Source organism: Ixodes scapularis, unplaced genomic scaffold (genome assembly GCF_016920785.2).
Source record: "Ixodes scapularis isolate PalLabHiFi unplaced genomic scaffold, ASM1692078v2 PGA_scaffold3__209_contigs__length_174095766, whole genome shotgun sequence".
NCBI classification, from domain to species: domain Eukaryota; kingdom Metazoa; phylum Arthropoda; class Arachnida; order Ixodida; family Ixodidae; genus Ixodes; species Ixodes scapularis.
Window position 1 is genome coordinate 23,000,635 of NW_024609868.1, and position 16,733 is coordinate 23,017,367.

General features: G+C 45.8%; 1 protein-coding gene across 1 annotated transcript in view; it reads left to right on the forward strand.

The window, feature by feature from the left end:
* Window positions 1-4,221: 4,221 nt before the first annotated feature.
* Window positions 4,222-16,733, forward strand: part of LOC8034307 (E3 ubiquitin-protein ligase MARCHF8) — a 106,088-nt gene continuing 93,576 nt past the window's right edge. The window contains exon 1 of the mRNA XM_042292341.1: window positions 4,222-4,573. Within this exon, the coding sequence (XP_042148275.1) occupies window positions 4,421-4,573 (153 nt within the window). The 5' untranslated portion in view covers window positions 4,222-4,420. The remainder of the gene's footprint in view (window positions 4,574-16,733) is intronic.

The window sequence follows — 16,733 nt, forward strand, 5'->3', positions numbered from 1 at the left end:
GCCCGCGTGAACAGAGAGGAGTCAAAGATAAGTGTTGTTTAAGTTCAGTGACGGAAGCAAACCTGGAATACTTAGACATTATAAAGCGAGCTGCACGGTTATGAAGTGATTCTATGTCAAATTCAAGGTATTTATAAGGGTCCCAGACTGGTGATGCATATTCTAATTTTGGACGTACTAACGTGGCGTATGCGAGTGTTTTGACGGATGAGGACGCGAGACGAAGATTACGGCGATTACGGCGAACTACTTTCAATCAATCTGAGTCAAAAGCAGTCCAACTGTACGTAAGGTAGCAGTAGCACAAGACTGTCAAACCGCAGCTAGTCTTTCAATTTAAAACGCGTTCCATTTCTTTTTTTTTTTTTTTTTGGGGGGGGGGGGGGGGAGGAGTGCTCGTTTGACCGGGAAGGAGGAGGGGGAGTGTGTCTGTGTGTGTGTGTGGGGGGGGGGGGGGGGGGGAAGCTGGGAGCCGCGGCCAGCGAGCCGCAGCTTCGCCACCCCTGGCATATGGTCTATTCCGTTGTCGTTTACCAAAGAAATCGGTTTACAATTATGGAAATATATTTTGCAAAATTTATGAGGGTTACTTTTGAGAAAAGCGGCAAGATCGCTCTGGTAAAGTTGCGTTACAGCTTTCGTGACATTCGACTTGTACAGTGCGAAAGTATCTGAGAAAAAGGACCAAGCCTGATCGGTGTTCAGACATCAAACACATCGATACAATTATTATTGATTTTTTTATTACAAAGCGTGTTATGTTTTCAGGTGTATCAGAAAGCTGCATTGTTCTCCCGAAACTGTATTAGAGGTCCAAGACGGTCAATTAAGCAAAGTAACGTCTCATTAAAAAAGTATCCAACTCTCTAGTACAGAAGGATAAAAAAAAAGGGGGGGGGGGGGTAGTATGTTTCCTATATGTCTGTTCCTTCGCTTGCACTCCTTTCTGTGTCTGTTCCTTCGACTAAAATATTTTCCTTTGCTGCACCACAGTCATGGCGCGTTTTTCTGCACGCGAAAACGCGACGCGCTACGAACGCTCGCGCGGAAGCTGACGCGGGGGCACCCGCATGCAGACAAAGCCAAGCACCGCCGGCCGCGCGTTATCAGCGTTGCCAGATAACAGAATTCTCAACACGCGATGTAAATGTTGACGCAAATACTACAACATGAAAATTAAATGAACCAACAAGTAAATAAAACGGGTTTGTGTGTCAAAAGAAACACGTTTTAAAGTTTTATATGGAAAATAAAAGTGCTTTTGAATACTTTGAAATGTGCTGAATACGGAACAGCGTACTGTGCAGGATCACGTGATAGTTCGACCGACCCTCATTGGGCGAGAGACGCTTCGACGCCTCGGCGCGCGCGTCTTGTTCTGGGTCGGCTAGAAACCAACGCTCCCGCGAAAACGCGCGCCCGCGCGCAGGAAATGACGTCAGTTTGACGCCAACGTGCCTGAATTGCGAACAAAAACGCGCCATGTGGTCTGCGCTTAAGATGTACATGATTGGCTAAGTACATTGTATTTAAGAAGCGACGCGGGTTCTTAAATATTTTAGAGCGCAGCAATGGCACGTTTACACTTGCGGATCCGCTAGCGAATCCGCCCAGCTTTTGCCGCTGGGGCGAAACGCTGGGCGGAAAACGCGGCGGCGAGCCGTTTAGTTCCAGGACCTATTTCTGCCGCCGAACGAGGCGTTTCGCTGGCCGGAAGTGACATTCTTGCGCTGCGCGACGCTGCCTACGTCATGAGCACGCGTGGTTCCGGGAGCAGCAACGCCCGGGAAAGAAAGCCGAGGCGGGAACTCTCGCGCCTTCTCGCCATATTTGACGAGATGTTACGGGAACTCGTCGCTCGTCGCCGCCGCCGCCGGGAGTGGATCCGCTCCCGCGGCAGCGGATTTCTTCTCAGGTGTAAACGTACCATGAGGCGGCCGTTTCTGGGTTGAGCGGCGTCGCCGTCGCCGTTGTCGTAACCGCGCGTTGCATTATGGGGCGTTTCCCGCTAAAGCTAGCGGGGAAATTTTTGCGCTAAACTTAGCGGGAAAATTTCGCGTTCAATTTAGCGAGCAGAAATGTTCCTGCTAATTTAGCGAGTTAAGCATCCCAGCTAAATTTAGCGAAAAAAGTTTTGCCCGCCAAATTTAGCGGGAAAAGTTTCGCCCGTCATATTTAGCGGGAGAACTTCCAGCTAAATTTAGCGGAAAAATTTCTCCGCTAAGTTTAGCGGGAAAATCGACGTCACGTGACCTCAACACAAATTCAGTTTCCCTGTAAACATACCGGGAAAAGTTTCGCTACATTTCTCCGCTAAATTTAGCGGGAAAACTTTCGATAACTTTCCCGCTAAATTTAACAGGAAATTTAAAGAAAATGTTTCGCTAAATGGAAGAGGAAAAGTGGAGGGGAGGGAGGGGAGGAGGAGGAAGGGCATACCCTCCCCTCCGTACCCTAGCTCAGGCCCTCCTCCTCCTCAAGGGCTGCGCTCTAATTTGGCACTACGGAGAATCGTCTTTAATTTTTTAATATTATTTATTTATCGACACATTTTCTTAATTGGCATGCAGGCAAGCTTTTTAATAATGATTTTATATCTCGAATTACGTTTCAGATATCTCCTCTAGAGCAAAAGCTATGACAAAATATCAAATTCCAATTGGGTGATTTATTACTGGTCATATATCACAATTTCTCATAAATATATATATTTTTTACAATGTGCAGTGAGTTGCAAGGGCCCACCGTACATACTAAAGCTAAACGAACCTTTATGACGCCAGTTTTTTACCGCAAATAAATTACAAACCTGGAAGCAAACAAAATCTGCCAGTAATTAGCCAAAAGTTTAACTAACTACTTTAAATCTATAAACTCTGTTAAAAAAAAAAAAAAAAAAAAAAACACGAAAGTTTTAGGATGCAGTTTTGTTGTTGCTGAGAAGAAAATATTAACTTCACTGGTATCCATTTATATAAATTTTATAAAAATTTCCGTTAGGAAATGGCACCTTTAAACAAGTCAAAGATGAGAAAATCGCATTTGAAGTTCCTTGCATGCTAAAGTTTTTTTTTTTTTTTTACTAAAATGCATAGAACAATAAAATCTTTAGGATGCAGTGCGGTTATTGCTGAACACAAAATACAACGTTTTCTAGAAATCGTTTATGCCAATGCTTTTAAAAGCTCGATCGAACAATGGCAATGAAGAAAAAAAAAGAAGAAAAAAGTACAGAAAATCTTGCTTGCTTGGTAGAAGAGCGTGTTGGTTTAAGTCATGGATGAAGAAAGAATAAACAATTAAAACAGGGATAACACAACCACATCTTTCATTGATGTGGTTTGTTGATCTGTTTTAATTGTTTATTCTTTCTTCATCCATGACATTACAGAAAATCACGTCGGAGTTCTTCGGCTGTGAGTAGGTTCACGTGAGTCCTTGGGAGTATTCCTAGGACATATCGGGCTTGTGCCTGTAGATAGATATCATTCAGCTGAAGCCATAAACTGAAACTTATAGACCCAAACCTCTCCCCCCCCCCCCCTTGCCGCACCCCAAGTCATGAACATCCCAGCTACTCAGCCCCCCTCCCCCCGGCAAAAATTACTGGCTACGCCACTGACTCCAAGTCCACCGACGGAGGCAAATTTGGCGTCCCAGCGACGCGGAACTGCCCTGCCTTCCGAGTCCTGACCGACGCCGAGGAATATACCGCAGATAAGCCGCAAGGGGTGCGCGGCAAGGAGGAGGATCCCCAAAGTGAACCAAAACTTCCGGCCCGAAACGGGCTACCGCGCTCTCAATAACGGCCTTTCTCTTTCTACACGCGGAAAGTAAAAGAAACGCGGCAAAGGCATTTTCTACGCCATGACCTACAACAGCATGACATAACGAGACAGAGAAAAAGTCTGCCGACGCAGCGAGCGAGCGCGTAGCCGAGGGAGAAAGTGGCGGCGGCGACCCAAACGACAACCCTTTCCGCAACAAACCTGGACCAGAGAGAACCTTACGAATCATAGGAGCCAATCAAAACGTTGGATGCTTCTCACGTGACCTAGCTTATTTTGTTTTGTCGAGTTGAACCATTATTCTCTCTCTGCGCCGGATTGGACCGAATCTGTCGTACGACTTCTTCGCAGTCCGCCTTCTGACGAAACGGGTCGTGGAATCGTCGGCAGGCGGCCATTGGCGGAGGATTACGTTGAGCGTTCGTGACGCCACGAGCGGGGCTTGCCTTCTCGCCGCCTGCTCTCCGAGCCGCGCGAGCGCTCGACGGAGGGCTTTTCAGTTTCAGCGGCGGCCGTTCGGCGGAACGGGGAAAGCGGCGGCGCGGTTATACAACAGCCGGTGAAAAGGAAATGCGGACCTTGTCGGGTGACCCTGCCGCCGCGATGCGCGTCCCGGAAGGGGGGCCCCACGGATGCTGCCGACGAGTGCGTGGGGGGGTGTGCCGTTGTCGTCGCTAGAACCCGCGGCCCGGGCATTGGGGGTGTTTGTGGCGATGCCTCTGCACACGGTCCGGGTGACACCTGTTGACAAACATGCGTCCGCGGATAAACTCAAGGACAAAAAGGTAGGTGACTTCCTTCTTTTCTTTCGTTTGGGCCGGGGTCACAACCCGCTAGCAGTAGCGCGTGCCAAAGTGTGGTGTGTATCCCTGGCTCGCTGGGACCCCTCGCTAGATCGTGACATCTATCGTATTTCTGCGCTTGGTGGTACTTGGCACCAACTGCTCGAACCAAGCGCGAAGAACACGTCGTGAGATCGCGTTTTAAGTTTGTGTGTGTGTTTGTGTTGAGGCTAGCTTTTGGGCCCGCTGGGGACTTGGAATGAAACGAAGTGTAAACACTTCGTTAGGTATGATATATATATATATTTTTAATTATTATTGCTTTAAGTCTTATTCCATTAGAGCTTTGACCCGTCTAGCCGTCACCTTGTTGCGCAACTCGGGTGGCACTTTGCGGAATGTAGTACGCCCTGCCGTTATTGTTGCCGCTATGGAGGAAAGCGGTCGGACTAGTTGAGGGCTGCGCGGACTTCGCCTTCTGCGCCGGAATTGCAACAGCCTCGAATGCAGAGCGTACTCAATCCTGTTCTGAAGGGGGAGCCCTTATGGGTGCGTACCCGGTTTCAGACCGAGCTGCGTTGCGCACTGCGCAGCTAGAGAAACAACAACAGAAACGTTTCGGACTTGTACAGTCGGCAGGAAAAGTTTGCATTGCACGGGAGCGCCAGCCGAAATGACTGCGGCTTCTGAGTGCGCGTTACCGCTCTCAAGACTCATGCTTTGCGCATGCGCTTCCTTTTGGGTTCGCAGACACTTCCCCCCCTCCTTTTTTTTTTTTTTTTTTCTTCTTTTGCTTGTTGCCGTTTGAGGTAACAGGGACGGGCGCAAGCTGCCGCGAAATGTTATCTGGAGCATGAGAGCTCCGTCACTCATCGCGGTGGAGATGGCAGACGTGTGGCATGACGGTCGACAAAGCGTCACCATGTGGCGGTCCCCCTTATCTTGTGCGCTTTGGACGGAAGCGAGTAATGAATACATGACTGCGAGCGAGCACGAAAGGAAGCGCATTGTCGAAGCGCGAGTCTTGAGAGCGTCCGCGCGCCGCCAGAATGAGCTACCACCAGTCATTTCGGCTGGCACTCCCGTGCCCCTCAAACTTTTGCTGCCCGCTGTACGCTTCTCCCATGCAAAGTGTAGTTCCTCGACCTCGTATTCTTTTTCAAGATGTTAATACTAGCTGTAATTGCCGACTTTGTTTACTTTGTTTTGCTTTCCACCATGAATATATACTAAACGATGTTGGTCGTGAGATCACCATGGATTCGTCGAAAAAAGTTAGGCAATCGCTGCTTGGAATAAAACATTTTATCTCTAGTCTATATATCCTCAAAAGCCAACCCTCAAACAATACGCGCGCAAAAAAAAAAAAAAAAAAAAGGAAGAAAAGATATTTATTCGCCCGAGAGCACTCGCAGCAGTTTCGTGTATCTTCTTTCGATTTCCACTGCTCATCCCCCATTTTCCCCAGCTTCCCCGTTTGGAAGCTATGCGGGTAGACATGGGCGTACCAACCTGGGGGGGGGGGGGAGTGCTTTGCCGCCCTCCCCCAGTTCTCAGAGTGAGGGGGGGGGGGGGGTCAAGGCATATGTTCTGTCCCCCCTCCCCTGAAACAGCCGCCACTGGGCAGGGCAAACACTAGCCGGTGGCGCCCAAGGTATACACTCCAAAACAAATCTGTGCGTCTACTTTCTGGGAAAGTAGCGCCAAGTCACCATCTTGGTCCGTGAAATGAGCAGTTTCTCCTTGACTCCTCCGTTTTGGTGAGCCGATCTAAATTCGCTGGTGAACGAGAGCTTTGAGACGTTTCTTGTATACCGGGATTTTGATATCCACACACCGGCGGAACAAGCGTGCATCTTCGTACCACCACCACATGCTGTGTCGGTGTTTGGAGGGACTGAAAAGTAATTTTGCTGTTTTCCAGTAGGCAAGAAGAAAAATATAATTGTAAGAGATTTGTGTAGATGGGCGTGATTGATAAGTTGGTCGCATACGCAGTGCCAAAGACGCTTGTATTGGCGAGGAACGCTTCCAGTACGATGATGCTCTATGGTGATCTTGGCGTGACTGATTTAGAACGACCCCCTGGACGCTTCGAAGATTTAAAGAGACCGAAATGGCGGTTTCCATGGCAACGTAGACAGATTAGCCAATCGCCTTGCGAGGTTATGGTCGTCTCTATGTTAGTATCCGTTTGTGTCCGGCGAGCAAGTAAGCAAGGCAATGGCGCTACTTTCCCAGGATCCAGTGGTGACTTTAGGTAGACCTTTGTCGTTCACGCGCCACTCATGCAGACGTCCAACACCGGCGATTTCTGAATAAGCTGGATTCAGAAATGCGCGCGAGTCCCTTGGTCATTAGCAAAAGACAAGAATATTCTACTGCACCTGTCCGCCATTCTGATGTTTGCGCAATGAAACTTAAGCTTCTGTGGCTGATGATGGTGTCGAGCAAATTCTTGAAATGCTCGCCTTCGGCACGCACTAGGTGCTTTCATGTGCGCTTTGCTGTGCTTATGACATCCCGTCATTTTTCTCGCAAACTTTTTTTTTTTTTTTTTTAGCGCGTAAAGGAGCGTATTACGATGCGAGCTCTTGGCATCGAATGCGCTCCGACGGCATTTTGTGACTGGCTATTTATTTGCACTTTCCCCGTGGGCGCGTGCGGTCGACATCAGCAAGAAGCGTCGCGAGCAAAATGACGTCACCTCAATCTCTTGTCAATGTTGCTTCGTACGATTTACCTGCACCGGTGCAGAGAAGTGTGTACTTATTTCCGGTCGTATTTAAAGACACATACCGGAAGTACACTGCCCTACGCTGTTCTGCACCTGTGCAGAAGTGCAGGTAAAGTTCCGGTATCGCCGCCTGGTGGAATTTTTTCGCAACCCAGAGTGAGGATACTTTAACTCCTTCTGCTGGTGCTAGCAGGTGCAAGCACATGCAATGCCAAACTGCTATGCACTATGAAAATGAAAACATAACCGCGTGGGTAGCATATCCACTATCCATAGTGGGGAAAACAAGCACCCGTAGCGAGCTTCTCATCGCGAATACAACGCTGTCAAAGCTACTGGCGCCAGCGCGTGGCTTCATTTGTGGTTTCGTTTACGCGAGAACGTGTGCAAAATATAGAGATCAAGCCCCATGCTCGCGCCAGCAGCTTTGTCAGCGTTGTATAATAAGTATGAAAAGAAGTATAGGGCGTATTCACGGGACGCCATATTTGAGGGTCTAGAGCGCATGCTCAGAACGAGTTCACACAAATAGGTTAAGACCGGCAATCTTGATGGTGTGGAATACACGTTGCAAAAGAACTGTGGAAGCTCAACACTAGCACGCGCTCAGCATTCACACGCAGGCACACGCACGCACGCAGTTATGACCGCGAATGAATACTCCCTATAGACGCTTTGCAGCAGCTGTGCATGGACGCCGTCATAACTGACCTTCAGTTTTTGTTTCCTCTTATTTCGTTTATTTCACTTCATCATTACCATAGCAGGCCAGGTTATTGCCATATTAGATTAAACTCTGTCCTTTTCTAAACCATCGGCCTTTGTAGAGGATCGTCAACTACCGTTTCAGTTGCTGGGCATCTCGGTAAGACAAGAGAAGGTCAGCAATGGCGACTGTAATTTGGCGCGTGTCTTCTGTTTAGAGTGATGCCATTGTTTGTATACGCCATTCCAATATTTACAAGTACTCAGCCCAGCATGCGATCGCCTCAGCCCAGCCCGGGCATGTTCGTCGCTTCGGAAAGTGAGCAAATCACGCGCCATATGCACGAACACTAAAAATAAAACCGGCCAAAAGCCCCCTTTTTTTTTTTTTAAGTCTATAGTAGCTAACTTTAGTAGTAGCCGATGCCGACAACGCGCTCTTACTGGAAAAACGTAAAAAGCCCGCAGCAAAATGCCTCCTTTGTACACCCAATTACAGTGTTACCCAATGTCAGGAGTTCGTGCCATAAGACGTTCTTTTACGCACTTGAGAACAAAAAAACAACAAGAAGCGTCACGAGCAAAATGGTCAGTTGTGATTATTACTCTTTTTTTTTTTTTCTTTCCCGAGATACAAGCTTCAAGCTAAACACAAAAATCAGGAAGGATCGTTCTTTTGCCGTTCACGAAGAAAGACGCGACGAGCGGAAATTGAATCCAAGCGGCACAGCCAGTGGCAAAACGTACACACGAAGAAGCAGTCGGGATGAGTAACGAAACCGGGCAAACCGAAGCGCGTGCGTGCGTTCATCGACACTCGTCTGCACAGATGGTAAACACTGATGCGGTTCCCCGGAATTTCGCGGCAAAGGACGCGTGTCAGCGTGGTCACTGGAAGGCCTCCGACGACGGCACACTTTTCCTTCCAATGCAGTGCCCTCTCCCATTGTGAGTGCGGATTAGAGCAACACCTATTAGAGAGCGCTCCTCTCGTGACGTCACCGCTGGAGGCGATCGGGTCGGCCAGGGCGCCTCGGGATAGGGAGTATTCACTGGCGGCCATAGCTGTGTGCGCGACTGCTGAGCGCGTGCTGACGGCCAGCTTCCACAGTTCTTTTGCAACGTGCATTCCGCACCATCGAGATTGCTGGTCTTAGCAGCCTACTAATGTGAGCTTGTTGTGAGCATGCGAAATATGGAATACTTCCTATAGCGCTCATGTGAAGGCATCGCGCGTGAGTATACCGTCGTAAAAACAAGTTTTTTTAATTGATACAAACGTGTTTTCTTATTTAGAAATTAGTTTAGAAATAACAGACAAGCCAGTAAGGAAATGTTGCACGGGAAGCGATCGGATGCCGCGGAACAGCGCAGACATGTAAGTGAGCATTGCGGGGGGTTCACGTTCGTAGCTAAAAATGCTTATTAACGCAATCATGCTTTATTACTTATAGAATGGTAGCTATACAAAGGAATTAGTCTAGAAAGGTGTGTACAGTGTTACGATCGGCGTTCGATTCGTGCCTGTGTTCCGGCGGACGAGAACTCAAGTTATCGTGAATGGCTTTCGCAAAAACGTTCCCATCGGTGTGCGACGAATTTCTCGGAACTGCCGTCATCCCACCGCTGCCACCAGTCGTCGCCACTGAGGGGTTTCCAGTCTGGATGAACTCGGCTGTGGTAATCAGGAGCCGAACCGGGCCCAGGGAGGAGCGTTAGGGGGGGCGGGGGTCTCTTGTACAACTCATTTATTTACATATATACAGGAGAGCCGGCTAGAACCGTTAATCAGCTTTTAATTAAAGATTTTCTTCCCTTCTGTTTCTGCCTGCCCCGCCATCACGTTGTCACGCGCAGACGTAAGGCGATCTCACACTCGGTCTCGCCGGCATCCGGCTGATCTCATCGTCTGGCACCGCCTTCCTCGATCGGGTAGCTCAGGTGACCCTGTTCCAGACGTTTCTTGCGTTCGGGATGGTGAAAACACGAGTCTACGACGCCGGTAGGACGACTTCACAGAGATCAGAGTTCGAGGAGGACGCTCACGGAAAGTAGCATTGCCTGCAAACGGAATAAAGTAATTGCTATGTCTCAATCACGGTCGATTACCAGTAGGGATACTCGGGAGATATAAAGGAAGGACAGCCACGTTGAACGACCTGGATGGATGGATGGATGAATGGATCAAGCCCTCTGGATCGGGCGGTAGCTTACGCCACCTAGCCATTGTCACGCAAGTTCGCTGCCAGGCAGCTACATAACAGTAGTGTTGATGAATTCTGTCTTACTTTCCTGATACCACAGCATAAATGTTACCTTACCGGAGGGAATAGAAACAACGGCGAATGAAAATAGGAAAACATTATATTTGAAAGAGTTGATATCTACCTCATTCTTCCGTGTTTATTTTGGATTCATCAAAGTCACTTCAGTTAATCAACTTCGTCGCGGCTTTACTACTCACTTGTAAACGCGTAACATTTTTTATCACTTATCGCCCAACAACATGTTTATTTCGTCAAATGGCTACCTTGCACCGCAACACATATACATCAACAGGGCAGCAAGTAATTCCTGAGCTAGCAGCTCCGAAGAGAGACGGAGGTCTTGATAAAGACAGAGATACGGACGCGTGTTTCGAACCCCTAAACCAATTGCTTTCAATGACACCATTCCGCTCACGTAGCATCCGATACGACGAACAAATTGTATAAGACCGTTCGGACTCCTTATACTCTTATACCCCGCTATAAGTAAATTTAGCTACTACCGCGCCCCAGACAACGAACGATTGATGCCTCCGACATCGCTCGAGAGACTTCACGAAGTCTCTCAAACCGCAACCGCAACAAAACACAAACATCATAGCATCAAAACAAAAAAAAAAAAAAAAAAAAAAAACTTGCAGACGAACGCGCCCACATGACATTAGCGGAAGAAACAAGCCCACAAACACTCCATAACGGAAAGCACCTTTGGAAGCCGACAGCCACTGGCGTAGGCAAAAAGGGGGGGGGGGGGGGGGGGGGGGGGGTTGAACCCCCCCCTCCCGAAATGCCGTAGCTACCCCCCCGGTGACCGCATTGGGCCTGCTCGCTACCCTGCTCACGCAGTCGGTCTTGCACGGCGCACGGAGCAAAGGGGGAGCGCGGACTGTCTCCTACTTATGCTTCCGAGTCGAGAGAAATGTTTTTGGGGTAGAAAATGCTCAAATAAATAAAATAATCAATATTCCTTCACTCATGCTTATTTGATGAGATGAGGATCTTTGATCTCAGATGTATAGGGGTGGTTTCATCTCAACTCAGGCACAGATTTGGGGTAAAATTTTTAATTTTGACGAAAAACAAATATATATTTTGGGCAAAACCCTTCTGCTCGGCCGACTTTTCGTTCTCGAGTTATGGACATTTTAAGCAGCCGAGGCGCAAACTGACGTTTCTCTCGCCTGTCGGAGGTGTCATGTTTCACTCCTTTCAATTTTGCCTTTTTTTGGTAGCGCAATGTAACTTTTTAGAGCGCAGCTCTTAGGCGCCCGTTTCCGGCTTGAGCGGCGTCGGCGTCGCCGTCGCCGTCGGCGTAACCGCGCGGTGCATTATGGGTAAATTTTCCCGAAGGAACCCGAGGTCCTCCCGAGGTCCTCCCAAGGTCCTCCCGAAGGAACCCGAGGTCCTTCGGGAGGACCTCGGGTTCCTTCGGGAGGACCTCGGAAGGACCTCGGGTTCCTTCGGGAGGACTTCGGAAGGACCTCGGGTTCCTTCGGGAGGGCCTCGGGAGGACCTCGGGCTCTTTCGGGAGGACCTAGGGAGGACCCCGGGTTCCTTCGGGAGGACCTAGGGGCGGGGGGTCACGTGACGATGACGTCATCAGTGATGATGACGATGCGGATGCCGATGACGTCATCAGTGACGATGGCGATGCGAATGCCAATGACTTCATCGGCATCCGCATCGTCATCGTCATCATCACTGATGACGTCATCGTCACGTGACCCCCCCCCCCCCCAGGACCTCGGGTTCCTTCGGGAGGACCTCGGAAGCACCTCGGGTTTCTTCGGGAGGACCTCGGAAGGACCTCGCGTTCCTTCGGGAGGACCTCGGAAGGACCTCGGGTTCCTTCGGGAGGACCTCGGAAGGGCCTCGTGTTCCTTCGGGAGGACCTCGGGAGGACCTCGGGCTCCTTCGGGAGGACCTCGGGATCCTTCGGGAGGACCTAGGGGGGGGGGGGGGTCACGTGACCTGGGGCGTCACGTGACGATGACGTCATCAGTGACGATGATGACGATGCCGATGACGTCATCAGTGATGTCACTGATGACGTCATCAGTCATGATGACGACGGCGATGTGGATGCCAATGACGTAATCGGCATCGTCATCATCACTGATGACGTCATCGTCATCACTGATGACGTCATCGTCACGTGACCCCCCCCCCCCCTTCCGAGGTCAACTGATCCCCCCAGTACCCTTCCCTCCTTCTCCTCAAGAGCTGTGCTCAAATTCGGCATTACAGGGAGTTGTAAATGGCTTTCATTTTTTTTTCATTAAACAAAATTATAATTCATATAGTAAGCGACAGTATTCGAACGTTTTTTGTCCACTCTCAGAATAGCGATTATTTATGGTCAATAATTTCATTGTGATTATCTATATTCACTTTTGTTTTAAATATTTTCAGTGTGTTCCTTTGACAATATTTGTCAAAGTTTGACCAGCTTTTCACCTATTTGAGATATCGTAACATATTTAGTATTTTCAGAAAGCTGGGAGTGTACTCTTTCTATTGATAGCAAATTTACTGTTGTGCGTAAAAGAAAGTTTTACAAATTGAAGATCGATTTTATAAACAAAAAAAAGAAAAAAAAACCTTTTATTTGACAGATTTTTTTTCTCTAGCTAGCTATTGCAGTGCTTTATAAGGTAATACAAATAGAAAATGAAATATTTTGTTTGTATGGCAGCTATAAAAGCTTGAAGTGTGATTTTGTTTGACTGTTTTGCCACTAAATCAACTTACTCGCAAAAATACGCTAATTTAATATTGGCGCCTCTTATTTTTTATAGATACCTGGGAACACACTCATTCTCTGGTAAACAATTTTAACGCTATTATTTACATTAAATATATTTTAGAAAATTTTCGATATTTGTCAAAGTTTACCAGCTCTTCCGTGTGACCTATATGAGGACTGTTAACATATTCAGTATTTTCAGAAAGCTTAGAGTATACTCTTTCTAATGATAACAACTTTGATGTTATGTTTAAAGGAGAAAGGACAGTATTTTCTTGTAAAGCAAGGACTATTTCAAAATGTTTGCGATTTTTGTAAAAATCCTACCTTTCATTTGGCTAGCTGTTTTTCTCTAAGTACTCTATAAAGTAAAATAAAAAAAAATGTAATATTTTGTTTGTATGGTGGCTATAAAAGCTCACGTTTTGGTTTTTGTTCACTTGTCGCCCAGTAATTCAAGTGACTCACAAAAAAAAGAAAAGCTAATAATTAACTTCTCTAAACTTTTTAGGAGCTATACCTGTAAATTACTTTAATAAGATAAGATGAAAACGGCGAGTTATGCTCATAAAGCTTCTAGGTCATAATATCTTTAATGTTTTTTTTTAATTGTCAAACCGCCTCTCTGCAACAGTATTTGACGGAGTTCAGCAAGCTCTGCTGTGTGACCTAATCAATATATTTTTATGATCTTTACATCACCGTAAAGCTCCAATTAAGCTCTTTCTTTTGAGTATAATTTGAATATTTTGCGCTGGACATATAACGCGGAACATTTGCCTGAAAAACGAATATGTAGAAAAACTTGCAAGTTTAAAGTCGATTTTCTAGAAGAACCCCACCTTTCTTTTTTTTTTAAATTTTTTATTCACAGTTAGGTAATATAGTAGTCTGTCAGGAACTATACCAACAGAAATTGTAATATATTGTTTGTATGGCCGCTATTAGGACTCGAATCTCGTGCTATGGGAGTTTTGAACGGGACTTCGCATAGACGCTCAGCTAAGCAGAATTTTGACCTATGTAAGGTTTTTCTATTTAATGTTAGTACTTACCCCAATATCTTAGCGTAAAAGCAAGTGAAGCAACAATATTTATCTTAACAATGTTTATTTACTTGGCACTGGGGTGATTTGCAAGGTGTGTGAGCTTCGCCCTATGTACTAACGGAGAATAAGACACGTAACATCTTAACTCTCGGACAAACTTAAAAGTCGAGAGGAAAAATTCTAAGTAACCCGGCATAAATCACTGAAAATAGAGATGAAACTTAAACACATCACTGACACAATCGAAGCCTCACACGCTACGAAATGCTCCTCATTTTACGAAAGAGTCCGTATGTGCACAAAATAAACCGTACTTCCTAAGCGTCAGATACTAAGTCGTTCATATGTATAAGCACTAAGTATCAGTTTGACATAAGAAAATATGACAATTACATATCAAGTTCGGTATTTCAAACTCAAAGCTGAAAGCAAAAGGCCCCAGAGGAATTCTCTAACGATCTGCATTTTCCCGAATTTAGAGGAAATAAGCGCTGTGCCCGCAGTTGTGGTTACAGACTTGTAAACTTTTTTTAAGTGTACTACTCCAAATTTAATTAATGTTTATGGTTGGATATTGAGATAACAGCTAACGGCAAATAGAAAACCTTACATACGCCAAAATTCTGCTCAGCAGAGCGCCTGTGCGAAGTCCCGTTCAAAACGCTCATAGCACGAGATTCGAGCCTTAATAGTGGCCATTCAAACAATATATTACAATTTCTGCTGGTAGTTCCTGATAGACTACTATATTACCTAACTGTGAATAAAAATATAAGAAATAAAAGTTTTTGCTTTGTTTTGTTCCTTAGAAAATCGACTTCAAACTATCTAGTTTTTCGATATATTCGTTTTTCAGGCACATGTTGCGCGTTATATATTAAGTGCAACATATTCAAATTATACTAAAAAGAAAGAACTGAATTTGAGCTTTACGGCAATGTAAAGATCATAAAAATATGTTGATTAAGTCACACAGCACAGCTTGCTGAACTTAGTCAAATACCGTCGCAAAGAGGTAGTTTGGCAATTAGGAAAAAAAAAAAACCTAGACGCTTAATTAGCATGAAACAGCATATCTAGAGAGTATTCCATAAAATTTACATTGATGTAGCGTAAAAAGTAGGGAAAAGGGATGGAGTGAAATATGGGACCCCCGATAAGCTGGAAAAACGTCAGTTTCCACCTTGGCCGCTTCAGCAATCCATAACTTGAGAACAAAAAAAAAAAAAAAAGAATGCGACAAACTGGTCGTTTGCGTCTTCTTTTATTATAGGAATTTCCCGAGAACATGTATTTTTGGACGAAAATTAAAAAAAAAATGACCCAAACTTCGTGCCCGAGTTGAGATGAAAGTTTCGGGTTTAGGAACGAAATTATTTCAGCAACCTAACCGGAACAAAACCGTTATTTGAAATTTTACGAAAACCGTAGCCGTAATCGTAAATTATTTACTGACAACCGATTATAATCAATATTACCCCCCAAAAATAGTTTTTTTTCTTTTTAAGAATGATTTTGAGGAGGGATCTTGAAGTGTCGTTGCCATTTGACAAAGTTACCGTCAGCGAGTGGTGCATCCGGCAATACATTTCCGTTCAATCTAAATTTAGGATTAAAAATACTTAGTTGGAATCAATGGTCGAGCTTATAATGAAATGTCTATTTCTAAATCTGCCACACTCCTACAATCGCCACATGTATTTAGTACGTGTCGCCTTCAAGGTATTAACTAATAAGTGAATTCTGAGATGTCCATCCAACTCGTTCGGTGCTTTCAATACCACCGATGTTCCCGACCTGCAACTAGGGATGTCGCGAACCGGTTGAGGTTCGAGTTCGACCGGGTTCGACTTTTTCGAACTTTTATTGAAAATTTCGATAAAGTTAGTCTAGGGTTCGACTGTTATACGCATGCGCGATGGACTGGCTTAGTTGGCTTTGGATTGGATGGTGACGATCAAAGGACCAAGTCAAACATTCTACTTTTAGTGAGGTTAGTGAGGGGAGGACTGTTTGGTTGTTTTGGTAATATAGCAAGGATAAATTATATTGTTAACTTTAAATTTAATAAAATTATGTTCCGTCGATTGTAACTATTCATAAAATAAAACAACTTCTTCCGTAAAAAGAAAACAAAAGATTTCTTTTTTTAACCGAGACATGTTTGCATCAAACCCTAGCCGCACTGTCCGCAAAGTCAAACCTTATAGAACCTGGATAAAAGTTCGAAGGTTCGTCGAACCATTCGAACCTTGAGAGTCGACGTAAAACTACGGCTCGACGAAAGTTCGTGACATTCCTAGTTGCAACATATCTGTAGCAGAAGCTCCGCCTCCAAACCCCGGAGAAAAATGGCGCAACTATTAATACACACGAATACTTAAAAAAATAAAACATCGAGGACGGGGACGGAAACAGGACTTCTTTTGTTGAGCAACAACATAGAATGGCACAAAATATAAAACCGCCCCCCTAAGGTTCCACCGGTCTCGAAGAAGGAAAAGAGAAAATTGTTAAAAAGGAACGGGAATTTACTATAAATAAAGAAGTTCAAAAAGCACAAGCGTCACGACGAGGTGTCAGTAATCTGGTCATCTTTGGTGTTAGAAATTTGATCTTTGTTTTCGTCAGTGTTAATGAAATTAACGAAATGTTGTTG